Source organism: Lynx rufus, unplaced genomic scaffold (genome assembly GCF_022079265.1).
Source record: "Lynx rufus isolate CCGP_SWC_20201006 ecotype Redwood Valley unplaced genomic scaffold, mLynRuf1.p SCAF_7, whole genome shotgun sequence".
Classification (NCBI taxonomy): domain Eukaryota; kingdom Metazoa; phylum Chordata; class Mammalia; order Carnivora; family Felidae; genus Lynx; species Lynx rufus.
Window position 1 is genome coordinate 138,241,382 of NW_025814889.1, and position 20,276 is coordinate 138,261,657.

Here is a 20,276-nt window from a genome sequence, read left to right on the forward strand (position 1 = left end):
CTCGGCGGCCGTCTAGCCCTCCGTCCGTCGATCGGTCGGAACCGGCTCTGTCGCTCGCTCTGGCTCGAGTCTCCAAGTCTCTCGAGGCGCGCAGCTGCCATTGGACGGGCCGCCCCTACATCCGCCTCCTCTGCGGGCGGGTTTTTTAAAGGGGAGGCTGACCGGAGCGTGCGACAGGAGCCGCCCCCAAGGCTTGCCCAAACTGCCTAGGCCCGTACCCCCCCCCCTCCCCGCCCAACTTCGGCGAACCACACAGCTCTGGCCGGTTCTGGAAGGTGCACCTGGGGGGGGGGGGGAGGCACCAGCGGGATAACCGCGCGAGGGCGTGCGCTCCTCTTGGGGGGCTGTGCTCGGCAATCTGTTCTCGTGTTCGCATACATGTCCCTGCATGTGCCTGTGTGTGCCCGCGGGAGCGTGGGCGCGTCTGAGGGCGCAGGTGTGTGCTCACAGATGCACTGTGTGCGCTGTGCCTCTGCCCGCGCGCGCCCCTGGGTTTGGTTAGGCTGGTCGTGAGTCGCACGCTCTCAGGCTAACCCACCAGGCCCAGCCAGGCAGGGCTCACCTGCGCACATGCGCACTGGTGTTTCTGTAGGGTCCTGCCTCGGCGCCTCTTGGGAGGGGCTGAGAGCGAAGAAGGCACCCCTCGTTGGTGCACAGAGGCCCCCAGCTCTGGCTTCCCCATCTCGCTTCTTTTGCTTTCTTTGGAAGGGTTGGTTGGAATAGGTATCGGGAGAAGCAGATCCGCAAGGGTACACTTTCTGAACAATCCTCCTTCTTCCAGTGAGTTTTGTTTTAAAGGCCAGAAACTCACCTCCTGTTTGGAGGTTTTGAGTCCCACCTCCTATTGTCTGCCAAGCCTGGCTACATATGAGTGATCTTCTGGATGCAGTGTAGACCCCCATCAGCTGGGGCGAAAGCACCAGGCAGGGGAGGGGACAAGAAAAGAGAGGTCTGTGTGATATGGCCCAGGACCCCGGGCTTCTAGACCTGGCATGGAGATTCACCCCCGGCAGGCATCCAGAAGGAGGGGGCTGTCTCCTTCACCTCTTTCCACTGGGCCCCTCCCCCAGGGGGAGGAGGCAGGAACGGAGCTGGGCTGATCCTGGGACTTCCTGTGACCCCACTTTCAGTGGGCAGAGGGGTGCCCAGATTCCAACGGCTTGTCCCTGCCCAGGCTTGGCCTCCTCCAAGGGCTGCCGCTTGGAGCGGGCTCGGTCCCAGAGTGAGGAACCGTGACTCCCCAAAGCCGTTCGTTTCGAAATGGCTGAAAATCCAAGACAGAACTCCTCTTGGGGCCCGGATCCCCAAAGGGATTGTGAGGCCTGAGTTCTCCATTTCTGCTGGCCTGAACCCCCCCTGCCCCCCGGGGGCTGCACGTCAATGCGTGTGCCCGAGTGGGGGAGGTTCCCAGTATACATCGAAAACACACACACACAGGAGTGGGCGGGGGGGGGGCTGTGATCACAGGATAGCCCCCCACACCCAGTGCAGACAATCTCTGACATTTGGTTAGAACTTTTGGGGCCCTAATAGCCCAGCTCCTGGGATTCTGAGGCCCTGAAAGACACTCCCTGGAGGAGTCCCCAGGGCGCGGGCATCGGCTATGATCCCGAGGTCATTAACAGTAAGAAGAGCTTGACTGGTGCGCACAGGTGTTTATTGGGCCCCACCCCTACCCCCAGGGCACAGGCACCCAAGACTAATCTTCACCGTACGGTGAAGGAGGTGCTACTGTGACCCCATTTTGCAGATGAGGGAGGCGGACCCGGGGAGATTAGAGTGCTTACCCAAGGCCACCGATGAGTGAGGGGGAGGGGGGAGCCAAAACCTCACCCTGAATGCACTGGGCTCCCAAGTCATTAGCCCCTCAGGTCACATCTGGGCCCAGCTCCCGCCTCCTCCCGGCTTTGTGCAGCCGAGGTGGCTTGCAAAGAAAGCAAGCCCCCAGCTCCAGTTCGGGTGGGCAGGGGCTGCCCTACTGGCAGAGGCAGAGCCCCTCCCCTTAGCAGATCCCAGGGCGGCTCCCTGGCTTTCCTGGATGGGGTTCCGCAGGGGTGTGGGGACACGAGATTTTCTCCTCTCCCCCCAGGAGTGGGAGAGCGCGTGTTTCAGGGGGCACGGCAGAGGGAGAAGCTTCCCACTCCAGGGCTCCGGAGGTGGGTGGTGCAGAAGGCAGAGTCTGGCTCTCCTGCCCACTCCCAGAGAGGCGGGCACAGTGCCTGGGCACACAGGCCGGTCTCTCTCTACTCAGACACCGGCCACCATCGTGTTCAGGATGGCCAGAGCTGAAGTCTCGTTCATAGAGGGCAAAGGGAGGCCCAGGAAAGCGGGGAGAGGGAAGCCACCTTCAGTCGGTAGCTGGACCCGGAGGTCTCAGGGCCCTGCAGCCAGCCCTGGGAGCCGAAGTCGGTGGCATCGGGATCTCCTTCCGCTGCCTGGGGTGGGGAGCGAGGGTCCTAGAGCCCACAAGCTGGGGGTGGATGTTCTTTGGGGTGGCTCCCGTTTAGGAACTGGTGTCAGGGTGCTAGGAGGAGTGGTCAGTGGTGGAGGCCAGAGCCAGTCTGAGCTCTGCCACTGACCCTTGGGGACAAGCGACTCGGCCTCCCTTGCTCAGTTTCCTGATCCTTAAAAGGGGAGCTTAATCTAGGATCGCCAGGAGCAGACGAGGCCTTAGAGCTGAGAACCGGGCAGCACAGAGAGAGGAACTGCGGGGGCTGCTGGGGATCCCCAAACCGGGCCTCCCTCCCAACCCCCACCCCCTAGCGGACTCGGTGCCGGCACCCTCACCGCCCATAAACAAACACCCAGGGACACAGGGGACACCCAGACCCGCCACAAACAGAGCCACCAGCGGCCGCAGGCACGCCGGCCCAGGCCTGCAGAGCTGAGGCAAGGTCGGGGCCTTCCAGCCCTGCCCCTGCAGCCACCGGCCTCAGTTTCTCCATCTATAAAACGGCGGAGGGGGCGACAGAAGGACGGGCGATGGGCGGTAGACGAGACGATTCTCCGGTGGTGCCTTCACCTCTCCGCCTGGGAAGCCGCGTCGCCGCCTCCCGCCGGGCAGCCCGCCGCCTGTGCTCCGGCCGGGACCCGCCTGCCTCCCCGCGGCTGGCTGCGCACAGTAGGGGCGAAAGGCGCGGCGGGGCCCCGGAGCGCGGCGCACCGCACCCCCTCACGGTCACCTCGCCCCTCCACCCCCCACTTCGAGCGAGGCCGAGACAGATTCTGTCTAAAGGAGATCGCAGCTCAACAGGTAAGGACTCGGCTGGGTTCAGGAATGTGGAAATACGACTCGGGGCAGCTACTGCAGCGAGAGCAGCGAGCGCGGCGAGAGGGGGCCGGGCCGAGGGCCCAGGGCGGGCGGGGGCGCGGGCCCCGGACCGAGCCCGAGGCGGCCGGCCCGCCGCGCGGCCCATCCCGAGCCAGCCGGACGAGTTGTCAAGGCAATTTCAACACGTCCGGGTGATGGATAGGGTCGAAGGGCCCGGGCAGGTGCCCCGGCCTGCAGGCTCGCGGCCGGGGTGCTCGCCCCCCGCCCGCCCAGGCCTTTCCGGCCGCCCGACGCGCCCGGCTCCCGGCCCCGGCGCGCCCTCCAGACGGCGAGCGCTCGGCCCGGGCTCGGCGCCCAGCGCAGCCCGGGGGAGGGAAGGCGCGTCCCACCCCCAGGGCCTGGAGCCCAAACAGGTGAAAGTACGCGCCGGGCACGCTCGCCGCTACCCGCGAGCCTAGCCGCCGCCCGCGCGCCCTGCTTTCCTTCCAGCAGCCCCGGAGCCGGCGCGCTTCGGGAGTACCCGCCGCTCACGGGGCTCGGGGGCGTCCCTGCTGGGCCGGGGGAGGGGAGGGTCCGATACACAGGCCAGCCTTGGATCCCCAGGAGCCGGCTGTGCCCCCCTCAGGCCCCACGTCTCCGCGGGGACCCTCTGGAACCGGTTCCTCCCGGCTGCCCCTGCCCGGGGCTACGGCCCCTGCCCACGGGGCTACTCACCCGAGCTTCACGTAGAGGACGCCAAAGCAGAGAAACACGTAGAAAATCCACTTGCGAAAGTTTCTGTGCATGATCCAGGGAGGGGGGCTGCGCCATAGACAGCGGCGACCGGAGGGGACGCGCGGGCCGGGCGAGGAGCTGGCAAGGGCAGGGGGCTTCGGTGGACCGCTCTCAGCCGGCGCTGCGGCTCGGGCGGCCGGCGACGCGCGAGGACTCGGCGCGCGCTGCCACCATGGTGAGCTCGGGGCGCCGCCGCCGCCGCCGCGTGCGCCTGGGTAGTGACCTGGGCCGGGGACCGCGACCTCGGTGCTGGGCTGCGCGATCGCTGGGGCCTGCGAGCGCCGGCGGGGGCCGGGGCCCGAGCACGGCAGGCGGGAGGGAGCTGCCTCCACTGGGCGCAGCCGCCTGGGGCCGTGCGCGCCTCGCCGAGCGCCGCGGCGGCCAATGTGTCCGCACTTGTCCGCCTCCCCAGGTGACTCGCGGCCCCGGCAAGCGAGCTGCGAGCGAGCGAGCGCGCCCCAGGTAGGAGGATCCGCCTCCCGCCCGCCCTCCTCGCTCGCCGCGCGCTCTCTCTCCCTCGCTCCCGGGCTCTCCCCTCCCTTTTCTCCTCCCTCCCCCGTGACACACAAACACATCCACCACCCCCCCACCACCCCCCGGCCCAGGCTGGCTCCCTTCCGATCGCCCTCCTGGGACTGGGCAGGGGGAGGGGGATTGGGTGCGCGGAGTGGGGGGGGGGCGGCCCGCAGGGGAGGGTGCGTCTGGGAAGAGACACCTGCGGTGGGGCTGGCCGAAAGGGTGGGGGTGGGGCGCGGAGGAACGTCCCGTACAGGTCTTGATGGCTGCTCGCTTCCAGTCTCTGGTGGGGGGGGGGGGGGGGAGACCACCCAACCCATAGCCTCTTTTGCACGCTTCCCCTCCCCCCCCAGCAATTACACACTTGGGGGCCTCCTGGGCCACACCCTTAGCCCAAGCATCACTGCTTCTCTGGCAGACCTCGATCAGCCCTCCCCTGGCACCCAGGGTCACCCCCGCCTGTCAGCGCTGGTGCCAGAGAGACTCAGAGGGGACCGGGAAGGGACGGACAGGCCCGGCCAGGTGCAGGCGGATGGCTTGGATGACCTCCTGCGGAAGCCATTGCGCTAAGCACCGTGATGGGGAGGGAGAGGAGGATGTGGAGGGGGCCCCTGCGTCCCATCTTCCACTGCCCGAGGTCCCCGAAGTCTGCTCAGTCCCCTCCGCAGTGCCCGGCTCAGTGTTCACGTTCAGAGCCCAGAGCGCGAGGTCTAACCCTCGCACATTCAGAACTGTCCGGTTTGGCACAGGCCGGGGGGGGGGGGGGGAAGGGGGGGCCGAGTGGGTGGCCAGCCCCGCAGACCCTGCTGCGCCGAAGCCCGGTCTGTCCTGAGGGGCGGAACGTGACCAGCCGCCTAACCGCTGTCCTGGCCAAGCCCTTGTTGCGCGCGCTCACAGCCCCGGGACGCCCTCGAGCGTGCCACCCTTGGGCGCGCGGAGGGAGCTGGGAAGCGCTTAATTCCCGACGACCCGCTGGGACCCGAGACTCGCGGGGCTGGGAGGAGGGCGGCGGCGGTCGCTTCCAGACACCCTGGGTCCCACCTAGCCAAGCCCCAGGCGGGAACTCTAGCTACCTGACCTACCCGTGCCCCTGCAGTCCTGCTCAGATCGCTGCCCCATCCCCTGGTAATCCTCGCAGGTTCCCTAAACCTTCGCCACGACCGGGGCGCGGGCCCTTCGTCGGCGTGCCCCGTCGATCAGAGGCCGCGCAGGTGCCGCTGTCCCGGGCCGGTCGCGTGGGGAGGGCCCCCCGAGGAAAAGGACGTTGGAGATTGAACACAGGCAGGGAAACTGAGTCTCAAAGAGAAGTGGAGTAACAGCGTCGCTCCCAGGTGTCCCCTGCGCCCCTTTCGGTGGGACGGGAAACTGAGCGCCGGACCCCGAAGGCCAGGGCCCAGCCCTGCGCAGCAGCCGGAGGCGGGAGCGGGGCCGGCTGGGAGCGGGGAGCGGCGGGAGGAGCCGGGCGCGCGGGCCGATGCTGCCCCCCGGCGGCGACACCACGGACGCTCAGACGCGGGCCCGCGGGCGCACTGGGGCCGGGGCGTCGCGGGCCGCGGGGCCACTCCGGGTCCGGGTCGGCGCGGTGAGCGGGGTCCCCGACCCTGTCACCGAGTCCGGGGACCACTCCGCGCCCCCCGCCGCCGCCAGCCTCAGTCTCAGCGACCGAGAATGGGGCGAATGGTCAGGAGCTGTTGGGTAGAGGCGGGGCTTGAATAACGACGGCCGCGATGGTGGCCCCTCCCCAGCTCCAGTCTGGGCGACCGCTCGAGACCCCCGGCCGCGCGGATCCCCCCCAGCCGCCCACCCCCGTCGGATCCCGAGCCTGACGTCCCGAGGGCGGGTCGGCTCCTGAAACAGCCGGGCAGGGCGGGGCAGGGGAGGGGGGAGGGTTCCTGAGGGTGGGCGGGACGTCTGGGTCCCTTCTTGGTCTCCACCTGCCTCCCTGTGCCTCGGTTTCCCCGGGAGGGCAGGACGCAGAGCAGCGCCCCTCCAGACGCAGAGGGACAGCGGCGCGGCGTGGTGCTGCCCCCTGCCGGCCACGGGAGGAGGCGGCGCGGCGGAGGAAGGTATCTCCGGGGTTGGAGACGTGTAAGTCCCTCCCTGGACAGTGTGGTTTCTCCTCGGCGTCTCCAGGGGGATGGCTGGAGCTCTGAATGGCCTCAAGGTTGGGAGACATCTGGGGTGGGAAGAGCTCTATGAATCCCTTTCCCGTGTGTGTGTGTGTGTGTGTGTGTGTGTGCGCGCGCGCGCGCACACACACACACACACACTCGCGTCCATACCAAAACACGAAACTGGCTCCTGCCCCAGGGCCTTTGCACACACTGTCTCTTCTTCCAGTGCAGCGTTCTTCCCCTGGTTCTGTGTGGCTCCAGCATAAATGTCCCGCATCGGAGGGGCCCACACATTCCTCCTCCTGAACATACTCACTGGTATTCCCTATCATAACATTCCATTGTTCCCTTTGTGACACTGAGGACAATGTGCCATTCCTTGTTTCCTGTCTACCGCCAGCCTGTAAGCTCCATGGGGACCATGTCCACGTCTGCTTTGGTTCTCGCTCAGCAGGTGCTCAATAAACAATCGATGAATGAACACACGACTTTCCAGGAGGGAGCCGGCAGCCAAGACCCAAGATGTTACAAGCTGTGGGGAGCGGGGGCCTGACAGGGACTCTTTTCAACCTTGAGATTGAGCTCAGCCACCATCTCCAGCGCCGACCGCACCCCGTTCTCGCCGCCTTTCTCCTGCTTTGCTCTCGTGTCTTGCTACGGGCTTCACCGGCAAGTGTTTCCCGAACCCCGTCGGCTCCGCCCCAGGTTACACTGAGTGTTGGGTGCGGCCTCGTCCAGAAAGTACCCGGCTGCTGGACCTCACGCGGCCTCGTGAAATGGTGCTAGCAGACTCACTGCGCAAAATGAGGAAACTGAGGTAGAGAAGGAAGTGCTTGGCCGAGGTCGCGAGTTGGCGAAGCTGGGACTTGAACCCAGGCCCATCAGGCGCAGAGCTCGGGTTCCTTCCGCTGCGCGTCTCGGCCTCTAGGGAGACAGGGCCTGTGCCTCATGCGCACGTCCACGTCCCGATGCTGGAAGTCCCCGGTTCAAGGGGGGGCACAGTGTGGCAGGAGGCCATGAGGAGGGTGCCAATGGCACGGGACAAACCCCAGGGGTAGGGAGGTACGTGAGAAGGGCCTGGAAAGGAGCAGATTTGTGGTGGCAGAATTCCTAACAGCCCCCCCGCAAGATGTCCTGCCCTAATCCCAGAGACTGTGAGTGACTATGACGAGATAGCATGCCCGTTACGTTTCGCGGCAAAGGTGTGATAAGATCACTAATCAGTTGACTTTGAGTTCCTCCAAAGGGGATCCCAAGTGCAACGGACCTAATCACGCCAGCGCTTTACCAGCAGAGAATATTCTCTGGCTTGAGGCAGTCCGAGGGATTTGAAGCACGGGAAGGATGTGATGTGGGGCACCATCACCGGCTTTGAAGATGAGGAGGCCTCGCGGCAAGGAATCCAGATGGCTTCTGGGAGCCCAGAGCAGCCCCTGGCTGACAGCCGCCGGGGACCCGCCACCTCGGTCCTACAGTGTCAGGACCTGAATGGAGCGTCCCAGGCTTGCCTGAGCGGCCGACCCCTGCATTACCCTAGACCTACTTCTCCAGAATGTCCTGGGGAAGGGGCCTGGGAATCTGCATGTTTAAGAAAGACTCCAATGGCTCTGGAGATCAGCACATTTGGGAAATGCTCCCACTGGACAAATGAATGCCTCTCTGTGCACAAGGTTTTCCAGAGCCCCTGGCAGGGAGGGGGCCAGGGGAAGGAGTCCCCCCACTTCGTGGGAGGGGCAGTGCACCCTCTGGTGAGTGGGGACCGGCGCCTGCCTGGGAGAAGAGGCTGTAGGAGACAGATGAGTTCCAGCAGAAGCTCGAGAGAGCCACGCTCCACGTGCTGCCAAGGGCTCCCCTGGAGAAGGACAGACTGAGCTTCTCCCTTCCCCGAGGGCAGACCCCAGAGCTGGACAAGATTGCATGGGGTGCCCAGAAGCCCAGAGAACTGGACGGAGTCAGCTCCTGTGGCCGGCCACCATTCCCCACAAATAAAACGTGCAGGCTATCCTATGTGACGGGGCCATGACTTCTGACCTCTGCGTAGGTTTTGCACCCAGCAGGCGAGGCATTTGTTGGGGGGCTCAGGGCCACAAACTTGCCATTTGGCTCAAAGGTGCGGGGGGTCAGGTCGGCTCCTGTGGAGGGAAGCATCACAAATTGTTACCTTGGTGACCGGGTTTCCTCCACTCATCTCCACTCTCAGGTGGGTGTCATCCCTCCACTGACACCTGCTGGGCAGACAGAGGACCCAAGAGAACCCCACCAACCCGGCTGAACTGGGATTCGAGAGAGGAATCCACCCTTATGGTATCAGTGCACCGTGATGGGGGGGTGGTTTGTTTATTGCGTCTTGTGTGACTTACCCTGGTTGATGCAGACCCCACCTGCCTGGACAGGGGGGGCTGATCCCCCCCCAGATGTGGCACTTGAACCCAGAGAGGCCAACAGCTCAGCGGCCCTTGTTCAGACTTCCAGCTGACGGTGGCTTGTGATGCGCCTCTCCCACTGCCCGCGAACACAACCACCGGGATAAAGAAAAGAAAAGTCTTAGAGCGAAGCACCATTGTGAAATTTGCATCAGTGGGTTGCTTCCCCCTTGGCTTATCGGGGTTCCTCTGCTGAGTCAGAGGTCTGCACCTGCCCAAATGGGAAGTAGGATTGTTACGGCCAGAGGGAGAAGGGGGGACACGGCCCTCCCTAGTTTAGAGACTTTCCAGCCAGGTTTTTGCAATCCAGAGGGAGGGTCTAAGAAAAGCGGAGAGCGACTGGGTATCTTAACAGCAGAATAGAGAGAAAACAGGCACCAGCTACTGGAAAATGGTCACTTGGGCTGCATGAGCCGGAGTGGAAAGGAGACGGGGCCCCCAGGATTTGGGGCCAGAGAGGAAGAAGGGGACGGGGGGACCGGCATTGGGAGGACATTTGGGGACACAAGGGGCCAGGCTTTGAAGAGTTGCTCGGACATGATCCATCATATGGCAGCTCAGCCGGTGCCCGAGGATGGCCACCGTCAGGAGAGTGTCACATACCTGCCCAGGTGGAGGTGCTCCAGCCGGGATGACCGACTCTCCCAGGACGGGAGCGGGGGAGGTTCCCCAGCATGAGAGACTTCCCGTCCTGGAACCAGACAGTCCGGGAGGACCAGGCCACGTCGGCCACCCTCTATACAGCCGCTCTTCTCACTGCTGTGGAGCGAGAACCTTCCATCAGGGTCTTGCACCTGCCGGCACAGAACCCATGAGTTTTCCATCGGAAAGACGTCTGTCTGCCTGGGACCCAGGACTTTCCCTCCCTATCCAGATGTCCCTGTGCAAACCCCTTCCCCTCCCTCTTTTCAAAGACCCAGGACACTCAGAAGCCCCTCGGGACAGAGGGTGGGAGCAGTGATGGGCAGTGAGCATGGAAGACGAGACCCCGTGTCGGCACTCGGGTGGGGCAGCCAGTTGTGAAAGTGCCCTCCAGAGAACCGCACGCCACATGTGCAGAAGGCGGTCAAAGCCGCGCTCGGGCAAATGCATTGCTTCCACCGCTAAAAGGGAAGATGAAAATCAGTAAAGCCAAGTACTGAGATTAAGCGTGTTCGTAAGAGGGGCGCCTGGGTGGCTCAGTCAGTTAAGCGTGGTTAACTTGATTAATCTTGATTTCGGCTCAGGCCGTGATCTCATGGTCATGATCTCATGGTCGTGAGATCGAGCCCCATGTCAGGCTCCGTGCTTGGCACGGAGCCGGCTTAGGATTCTCTCTCTCCCTCTCTGCCCCTCCCCCACCTCAAGAAACGAAAAGAAAGGAAAAGAAAAGAAAAGAAAAGAAAAGAGGAAAGGAAAGAGAAAAGAGGAAAGAGAAAAGAAAAGAAAGGAGGAAAGAGGAAAGAGGAAAGAGGAAAGGAAAGGAAAGGAAAAAGAAAAGAGAAAAGCAAAGAAAAGAAAAAGGAAAGAGGAAAGGAAAGAGAAAAGAAGAGGAAAGAGAAAAGAGGAAAGAGAAGAGAAAAGAGGAAAGGAAAGGAAAAAGGAAAGAGAAAAGAAAAGAAAAAGGAAAGAGGAAAGGAAAGGAAAAAGAAAAGAAAAGAGAAAGAGAAAAGAGGAAAGGAAAGGAAAGGAAAAAGAAAAGAGAAAAGAAAAGGAAAGAGAAAAGAAAAAAAGAAAAGAGGAAAGGAAAGGAAAGAGAAGAGAAAAGAGGAAAGAAGAAAGAGGAAAGGAAAGGAAAAAGAAAAGAAAAGAGAAAGAGAAAAGAAAAGAGGAAAGGAAAGGAAAGAGGAAAGAAAGGGGGAAAGAGGAAAGGAAAGAGAAAAGAAAAGAGAAAAGAGGAAAGGAAAGAGGAAAGGAAAGGAAAGAGAAAAGAAAAGAGGAAAGAGGATAGGAAAGGAAAAAGAAAAGGAAAGAGAAAAGGAAAGAGAAAAGAAAAAAAGAAAAGAGGAAAGGAAAGGAAAGAAAAGGGAAAAAAAGAAAGGAAAAGAAAAGAGAAAAGAAAAGAGGAAAGGAAAGAGAAAAGAGGAAAGAGAAAAGAAAGGGGGAAAGAGGAAAAGAAAGAGAAAAGAAAAGGAAAGAGAAAAGAGGAAGAGAAAAGAAAAGAGGAAAGGAAAGGAAAAAGAAAAGAGGAAAAGGAAAAGGAAAAGGAAAGAGGAAAGGAAAGGAAAAAGAAAAGAGAAAAGAAAAGAGGAAAGGAAAGAGAAAAGAGAAGAAAGAAGAAGAAGGAAAGAAAAAAGAAAAGAAAAGAGAAAAGGAAAGAGGAAAGAAAGGGGGAAAGAGGAAAGGAAAGAGAAAAGAAAAGAGAAAAGAGGAAAGGAAAGAGGAAAGAAAAGAAAAGAGGAAAGGAAAGGAAAAAGAGGAAAGAGGATAAGAAAGGAAAAAGAAAAGAGAAAAGGAAAGAGAAAAGAAAAAAAGAAAAGAGGAAAGGAAAGGAAAAAAAGAGAAAAGAAGAAAGGAAAAGAAAAGAGAAAAGAAAAGAAAAGAGAAGAAAAAAGAATTTAGTAAGAAATGTATTAATCCAGGATTTGGCAAACTTTTTCTGTAAAGGGCCAGATGGTAAATATTTCTGATTTTGCAGGGGCCACACGCGGTCTCTATCATATAATCTTCTTCGATTTGTTCGTTTTCTTTACAACTCTGTAACCGTGTAAAATCCATTCTTCGCTTGGGCATTTGGCCCCTGGCCGTAGCTTGCCGACCCCTGTATTAGTCAGGACTTTTCCTGTTGCAAATGACAGAGGCCAGGCTGTAAGGAATGAAAGAGGGGAACCTTCGAGCCAGGTGACTGAGGCGCCCAAGGCCAGTGCGGCTTCAGGCAGAGCTGAATCCAGGGCTCAGGTAAGATTACCAGTGATCTCTGTTTCTCCTTCTGTTGGTTCTGCTTACCTAGGAGTTGGCCTCGTTCTCAGGCAGCCCCTTTCCACCCCAGGCAGCAGCCCCTCCCAGCCCAGGCCCCTACCCTGCAGCCCCAGGACGCAGGAGGAAAGAGCTTCCTCTCCCACGGTTCCAACCAAAAGTTGCAAGATTGACTCTCACCGCCTGCGATTGGTCTGGCTTGGGTCACAGGCCCCTCAGTGAGCAGGGCAGGAAGAGAAACCGTGTTGTGTTTAACACACGCGTGTGGCACAGACTCTGTTCCTTGACCTACTCCTCGGCGCAGCCCTGTGAGCGAGCCCCCACCGACAGTCGAGGGAACTGAGGCAGGGGGACGGGCGCGCTCAGGGCCTTGAGGATGGCAGGGCCCTGGAAACCTGCCCAAGCACGCTCCGTCAGTAGGTCAAGGGAGAAGGGCCACAGGATCATCTCCAAAGACGCCAAAAAGGCCCTGAGAAAACTTCAAGACCCTTTCCCGCTTTGAAAAAGCCCGTGACAGATAGAAACTTCGAAAACGTGGCCCGGAGTCTACCTCATTCCCATGACAGGAAAGGCCTGGACTTCACTAGCTCTCCCTCACCCCCCCTCCCCCCACAAGGGCAGCCTTTCAAGCCCTGGGCATTCTGGGCTCCTGACACACGCCCCTAATGCCATTCAGCCCGGGGTCTGGGGCAGTAGTCTCTGGTCCACCGTTCGGGTCGGTGGCCACGGCCAGCTGCCAGGGGGCTGCACTCCACAGGACAGGAGGGAGCCCAACCAGGGGAGAAGGGAGAAGGGGACGACGGCTTCTGGAGGACACCCAGCAGCCTGTCACACCCTTGAGATTCCTGTCGCACCACGGCCCTCTCCACGACCACTGCCTGACGCCCCCCATGCCACTCGGTATGTTTCCATGGGCCCCTCCAGGCCTTTGACTTCACAGTTTCTGGTCTGGAGGGTGTGGCCCCAGCTCCTCAGCGCCGTGCAGGAGGCCGTATACCCAGGGTCAGGTCCCAACCTGCTGGCACCGCGTGGTCCGGTCCACCCTACGCAGTCCCCCCAAGTTGATCACACCTCGGGCTTTCGCACGTGTTGTTCTCCTCTCCAAATGCTGTTCCCCCATACACCCAGGTCTGACTGGGTTCAACCACATATTATGATCAAATTCCAAACGGCAGTGCTTAAGCAAGATAAATGTGTATTTTTCTTTCCCATAAAAGAAGTCTAGATGTAGGTAAACTAGGACTGGGATAAAGGCCATATCTGGCATCAGGGACCCAGGCCCCTGACAACTCATCACTCTGCCTTCCTGAGCATGTGTCCCTTCACCTCTGACTGCAAGGTGGCTGCTAGGGCGCTGCCATCACATCTACTTTCCAGGATGCAAGATGGAAGAAGAAGGACCAAATAAGGGCATTCGTCGGACCCATTCCAGGACACTCCCGCTTACTTCTCATTGGCCAGAACTTGGTCACATGGCCATGGCTAGCTGCAAGGAAGGCTGGGAAATGTAGTCTTTTCACTGAGCAGCCCTACCCCCAGCTAAAATTGGAGCTCTGTCTGTTATGAAGGCAGATGGGGAGATGGACATTGGGTCACACAGTCACCAACCTCTCCCCACCCCGTGATGTACTCAGATGTCCCCGGCCTGGATCCACCCAAATGATCATTCAGACCTCCTCCCCGGGGGTTCAGCTCAGCCCTCCTCGCCGACAGCCAGGTCCAGGAATTCTGTGCTGAAGGAATAAAGGAACAGGTGCACACACACACACACACACACACACACACGCCCAGCCGTTCCTGTTCGCAAGAAGAGTGTCGAGCAGGACCCACTCAGGGAGTGACCGGCCAATCATTTGGGGGAGTGGGAAGCTCCTTTCTGAGCCGAGGACTCATCCTCAGGAAGCCGGATTAGCTGTCTGAAATGTCATGGCAACCGTGGCCATAATCCTATTTGCCAGGTTGACCTCCCCAAATCGATGGGACCTGAGTTCTTTGTCTCAGGCACTGGAGCGGCGGCACCAGGGCTTGACCGCTGGCTGCGGCAGCAGCCGGGAATCGGCGTCCACACCCCATGTGACCCAGAGTCCAAGCATCAGGTCGGAGCCCCTGCTTTAAGGGTGGGAAGAAAGCGCGGGCGGGGAGAACCGCCAGGGTCTCCCGGTGGCCAAGGGAGGACTCACGCCCAAGTGCGCCGGCCCCGGCATCCGAGGGGGTCCCCTGGATGCACCACCAGCCCTCCTGTAGCAGATCCAGCATCCTACCCGTGGGCTGGGGTCCCCGGCCTGGCCACGTGGACTTCCTTGCCTGCCTCGTCGAGGGCCCTGGGGAGGTGGGAGCGCGGACCCCGCCCCTCGGCATGCGCCCTCGTGGGGGTTCCTCATCTTGGCCTGAGACGCACACGTGCCACCAGAAGGAGCGTCCGGGGTGTCGGGGCAGGATCCGGTCCTGGTCCGGAAGATGCCTTTGGATCTCGAGTTCTGGCCCTCGGTTTGGCCAGCTGTGAAATGGGAGGTTGTCACCAATGCTGAGTCCTGGGCCAGCCCTGATGCCCTGTGGCCTGTCACCTGGGCAGCACCCCACAGTGGTGAATGAATGAACGAATGAATGAATGGAGGGGGTGATGAAACTGTGTTGGCCCATCCAAATTTGCTTCCCCCTCTGCCCCTCACTCACCTGCACCCAGGTTTAACCCCCATTCGGAGCTGCTGCTTGAGGGATCTGGGGGGTTCCCCGTCTTTTTTTTTTAATGCTTATTTATTTATATTTGAGAGAGAGAGAGAGAGAGCAAAGTGGGGGAAGGGCAGAGGGAGAGGGAGACACAGCATCCGAAGCAGGCTCCAGGCTCCGAGCTGTCAGCACGGAGCCCGACGTGGGGCTCGAACCCACGAAACGCGAGATCATGACCTGAGCCGAAGTCGGACGCCAAACCAACTGAGCCACCCACTGGGGGGTTCCTAGTCTTCAGAGTGGGTTTGAACCCAGCTCCTCTGGGCACATTCCCTGTGGGAATCGGGGGCTGCATTCCTCCCCAAGGCGCCTCATGGGAGGAGAAGACACGGTCTGCCGTGTCTGGACCGGTGCTGGGGGCTCCCCGGGGCCGTCACAACTGGGTCCTGCAAGCAAGTGTGAATGGAGTGACAGCCCGCAGGGGTGTCAGGAAGGCCTGGAATCGAATCACACTGGCTCTTTAGCCCTTCACAGGACAGTAACAGCAGCGGCAGCAAATATATAAATATATCAAGTGAATACATTGCTGGGATGGTTTGCTTGGCCGGGTCCACCTGACAGGTGCGTCCTTCTCTGGCCAGGGAGGTGCCTATTCTGGTCGAACTCTTATGAAGCCAGAAATGTAGGTGCAGACTTTCTGAGGCCCTGGGGCTTTGGTCCCCTCCGGGGCCTGTGGCCCAGGACGGGCAAGTGTGGAGGAACCCCTCCCCACCCCCCCGCCAGATAAGGGACAAGCTGAGGGGGCCTGCTGTCCCGTCCCAGCCAGGAGACCCTGGGCAAGGTTCCAGCCTCTCTGGGCATGGCACTCTCGGTCACTGGGGACAGAGGCTCATTCCCTGGCACTGGTGACAGCCAGAGAAGGAGGGGAGACCACCGCGGAGTCTGACGGTAGGCCAGAGCCCAGGGGTCCCACGGAGGTTCCACAAAAACTGGCAAGAGCCTAGGACTGTGAGAACCCCAGGGAGGGCTGCCCAGACAGCAGCGGTCGGGGAAAGCTTCCTGGGGGAGAGAGCCGTTGCCGGGCTGCTGGACGTTCCAAGGGACAATCTGTGGGGCCGAGGGACCAGCAAGAGGAAAGACACGGAGGTGAGCACGAGTGAGGCCTGTCAGCTGAGCCTGGAGGCCACGCAGGCTTGGGCTGCGCTCCAGTGTTAGGTGAGTGGCTTCCTTTAGAAGTTTCGGAGCTTTGATCTAGAAATGGGGACTGCCTGTCCCCATAGGGGACCTCCCTGTGGTTCCCAGGAGCACAGTCCCTGCACCCCAGCCTCATCAAGCCCACTTGCACTGAGGCTCCAGCCCCCACTCACCCCCTCTGACCACAGGGACCCCCCCCCATGGTCTATTTTGGGCACATTGCCTACAGCATCCCTTCCCAGCCCTTCTTCACCAGGAGACTCCTGAAACGCTTCTCCAGTGTCGCGGCCGGCGCGACAAACACCGAGGTCAGGGTCCTGAGGGTAGGGGAACGCAAGAAAAAAAGAGAGAAGAGAAAGTTTGGGAACAGGAGGGTCCCCTGGGCTGATGGCCCAAGTGACGGCTTTATTGTTGCTGTACACAATCTTTTATAACCAGACTCTTATGGGTTAGGTCATTCTAAGAAGAAACAGGTTTCACATAATTGCTGCCCACCAAAACATTTAGTTCTGTGTTTCTTGTGCATTTTCTAGACGGGTCACAAGACCTTGTTGATAAGATTGCTAGCAAAACACAACTCCCATGTTTGTTTCTATCTGACTCGGGGTAGAAAAAGGGAGGTAGCATTACTGCCAACACCTGCAGGCCACAGTCTTCAGGAATTAACTTTCTCAGCCTTGACAAGGCTTTCGTATGCCCTTGAAAATGGGGGAATGGGAGGGGGAACCACCGGGTTGGCTTGAGTCAACGGGGAACATTGCTCGACCCGGTCTCAGCCTGGCACCGGGGCCCGGCCCCCCACACTCCAGCCCACTGAAGTGGCTGGCACCTCCTCCAGGGAGCCCTCCTGGTTGTCCCAGCTAGTCTGAGACACTCCCTTCCCTTGTCCCGTACAGCCCCTTTGCCCTCCATCTCAGCCGGGGTCCCAGGGTGCTGAATCTGTCCCCGTCCCTCCGAGAGAGAGAGATCTGGGCAGATCTGGGGCCGATGACCGCCTATACCCTGCCTCACCCCCACCAACCTGAGTCCAGAGTCGCAGCTGGGGTATGTGTGGAAGGGACCATGACCACATGGCCGGGGCTGGCGTGGGCTGCCCAGTGATGACCGCTGAGAGTTTCTTTGGCAAGTGATGATGGTCGTGATGGAGACGGTGACGGTGGTATTTGAGGTTATGACAAGAAGGAAAATCTCTTCCCCACCCGGTGGGTCCAGTTTTGAACCTGGATTCCCCCCCCCCCCCCCGTTACCATCTCTGGACAAGAGCTGCCCAGTTCGGCTTCAGTTTTCCATGGAAGTAACGGGAGGAGACGTGACAGGTGGTTCGGTCACCCTCTAAAAAGTTCCGCACCTAATTCTGACGTGGGGGTTCCTTCCGTCACCAAGCCACTGTTGGACAGCAGCCAGGGGTGTCCTACGATTGCACTCGGTGCGACACCATCTGCCAGGAGACAGTGTCCAGCCCCATAGGCTAAGGACATCGCTGGCCCTTGGGGACTGATCCTCCCCTCCGGCCCCTCTCCTCTCAGGTCCTGGGAAGGGGCGGGAGGGCAGAGACAGAAAATTCCAGCCCTCTGACCCCCAGGTGGGTTCTTCTGGTGACCAGCCCCCATCCTCAGGTGTGGGCTCCCCCACCCCACCCCCAAGCCACCTCATTCACATGACAAAAGACACCTTTGCCTTCTCAGCTCTCAGGAAATTCCCGGGGAGCTCCCGGTGCCAGTACTGCTCTGCAGACCAGCACACGTTTCTTGTCACAGGTCGCAGTGTCACCCCTCCCAGCCCCGCCCTCAGTCCCGGGCCCCGGGGTCTCCTCGCTCTGCGTGGCCGAGGGCAGGGGGCATCCTCTCCTCTGCGGGTGGACGCAGCATCGCAGCATCGGCGTGGCTGGAGGTCCACAGTGCCCCCGACAGGCTGGGAGGAAGTGCGTCCCTGGGAGATGCAGACCGGAGCCCTTCCGGGGCTCCCCGTCCCCTCTGCGCCTTGGGGCAGGAACACCACCCACGCCTGAGAAATCAGAGGTCTCTGCCTCCCCACCAGCCCGTCCCCAGGACTCGTGTGGGCAGGTCTTTGTCCCCAGGCCGCCCCTGGCCTCTGGCTTGACCTTGGGGTCCGCTCCACCCCAGGTTTCTCCTGTGGGTCCCCGGCAACTCCCAGTGAGCCCAGCAGAGGGCGCCCTGCAGCCAGGAAAGGACGTGGCCTCGGGCAGCGAGTCGGGAAGGGCGCGGGAGGAGTGTGCCCCGGGCGGGTTCCTTCACCTCTCGGGAGGGGTGTCTGCCTGGGGGGCCTTAGGGGGGCATGATGAGGACCCGGGTTGCTCTCAGCTGCACCCCTGCACCCCAGGGGGCGGCGAGTGGGACGCAGCGGAGCCCCCCCCCCCGCGTTTTGTGTCGTGCCGCGGTGCACGTGGGCGTGCGGGGCCTGCTGGAGCCACTGCTCCCCGCTTTCCTGGGGCACAGCCACGAGCGGGGCTGCCGCCAAACTTGCCCCCAGGGACTGAACCAGGGTCCCAGCTTCTACCCATCCTGCTATTTCCCTTGTGTTTTTATGGTCACGATTATGATTATCTAGCCTCCTCGTGGGTGTGAAGAATTTCATCGTGCTTCATGCCTTTTCATGGCCGCGTAGTACCCCGTGCTCTCTGTCACCGGGGGGAGGGAGAGGGACCCTGGAGCCAATACCTAACCCCCAAGTGGCCAGGGCAGCGGTAGAGGCGGCGGGGTGGGGGAGAAACCGGGACTCCAGGGAAGTTTCCAGAAGGCACGAGGGGCGTGGTGAGTTGGCCCGCAGAGCAGGTCTGAGTCTCCTGAGCTCCAGGCTGGGGACACCCGGGTAGGGGAGGACCCGTGGAATGGTCCTCCCCGATCGCAGCGGAGAGGGTGGGGAGGAAGGGGCGTGCACACACACACACACACACACACACACGCACACACAATCTCTCACTCTCTGAGGACCAGGGATCGGGCCACCGGTCCAGCCCACTCACCCAGCAAGACGTCAACCAACAAGTACTTTCTTGCGGCCCGCTGTATGCCAGGTTTCATGCTAAGAGGTTTTGGAAATACCAAAATGAGCAAAAAATCGAACACCTTCCTTCCCCTCAGGGGGAAAAAAAAAGCCAAGGCGAGCAAGAGAGAAACCCAGTCAGAGCTGCTCAAACTGCCCTTCTCAGTGCTGGGAAAATCGCAGGTGGCAGAGAGAGCAGAGCAGGCCGATCCCGGAGGGCTTCCCTGAGGCATCGCTGCTTGGCTGAGTCTATGGGATGGGAGCAGAGCCCGGAGTGCTGCTGGCATTGGGTACGGGACACGCAAGGCCCCGGGTACGGCTGGGCTGGGGGACCTGGGCGAGTGCCACAGGCTGGGGACAGCGGCCAGCAGCCGGGTCCTCGGCCAGGTTGCGGCGAGGGTGGGAAGGCCTGCCCGCTGGAGCAGGGCTGGGGCTGGCGCTCGGACCTCCAGGCTCGGGGAGGGCAGCTCCACTCCAGACGTCTGCTCTCCGCACTGATCCGGGGGCCCAGGTCCTCCCAGCAGGTTCTGCAAGCCGGCCCCCTGGTCCACAGAGCCGGTGGCAGGGGGATCTTCCTGTCTCCAGGGGCCAGCCCTGGTGTCACAGAAGAAGGGGGCTGTCAGCGGCTTTGACCCTGAGCGGTCACTGGAGCACCCAGCCCCCGGTGCCAGAATCCTCACCCCAATTGTTGGGCCGCACCCAGAGGGAGGACGGTCTGTGGTGAGGCCCAGAGGCCCAGGTCACAGACCGGCCTGCAGAGGGCCCGTCGGCTCCCTTGGCCCAGGCTGAGGGGGCGTTTCCAGGGTGGGGAAACCAGGGAGCAGAGAGACACACTGGGGTGTGGTCATGACCGCTGAGCCCTGCAGGGTGCAGGGGGGGGACTGCCAGGTGGGGGTTGGGCAGGGAAGGCCGGGTGGCAGTGACTGGGGAGAACTCATACAGTCCCACTGGATACAGCTGGGACCGAGACAGGCAGGTCCCAGCACAGCTTAGAGCCAGTGTTGGGGGGAGGGGGGCAGGGCAGGGGTAGCAGACAACACATGAGCACGTTTAACACGAGCGACCTGACTGGAGGGACCCTCCTGCAAGGGCAGAGAGGGACACAGGCCATAGGGAAGCATCGCAGCCGAAACCTGGAGGACAGCGTGTCAGGCGGCGGGCGCAGCCGGTGCAAAGGCCCTGTGGTGGAAAGGTCGCCCTAACCCCGGGCCAGGGCTGCCAGAGAGGTGCAGATGAGGAGGGCGATATTTTCTAAAGCCCCCACCTCCCCTCCAGGCAGGGTCTTAGGGCCCCTCGTCATTTTAAAGTTGAAAGGAATCGGTCTGATTCACATGGAGATGCTTCCTCTGGGAATCTGGCACCCTAAATCACAGCGCCTGGCTGCGGGTTCACTCCAGGACATGCTGTCTTCCTGTGTGG

General features: G+C 61.0%; 1 protein-coding gene across 1 annotated transcript in view; it reads right to left on the reverse strand.

Moving 5' to 3' along the window:
• The window catches only part of WNT7B (Wnt family member 7B), a 48,074-nt gene extending 44,018 nt beyond the window's left edge, over positions 1-4,056 (reverse strand). Inside the window, exon 1 of the mRNA XM_047064967.1 lies at positions 3,986-4,056. Within this exon, the coding sequence (XP_046920923.1) occupies positions 3,986-4,056 (71 nt within the window). The remainder of the gene's footprint in view (positions 1-3,985) is intronic.
• Between the last annotated feature and the right edge of the window lie 16,220 nt (positions 4,057-20,276).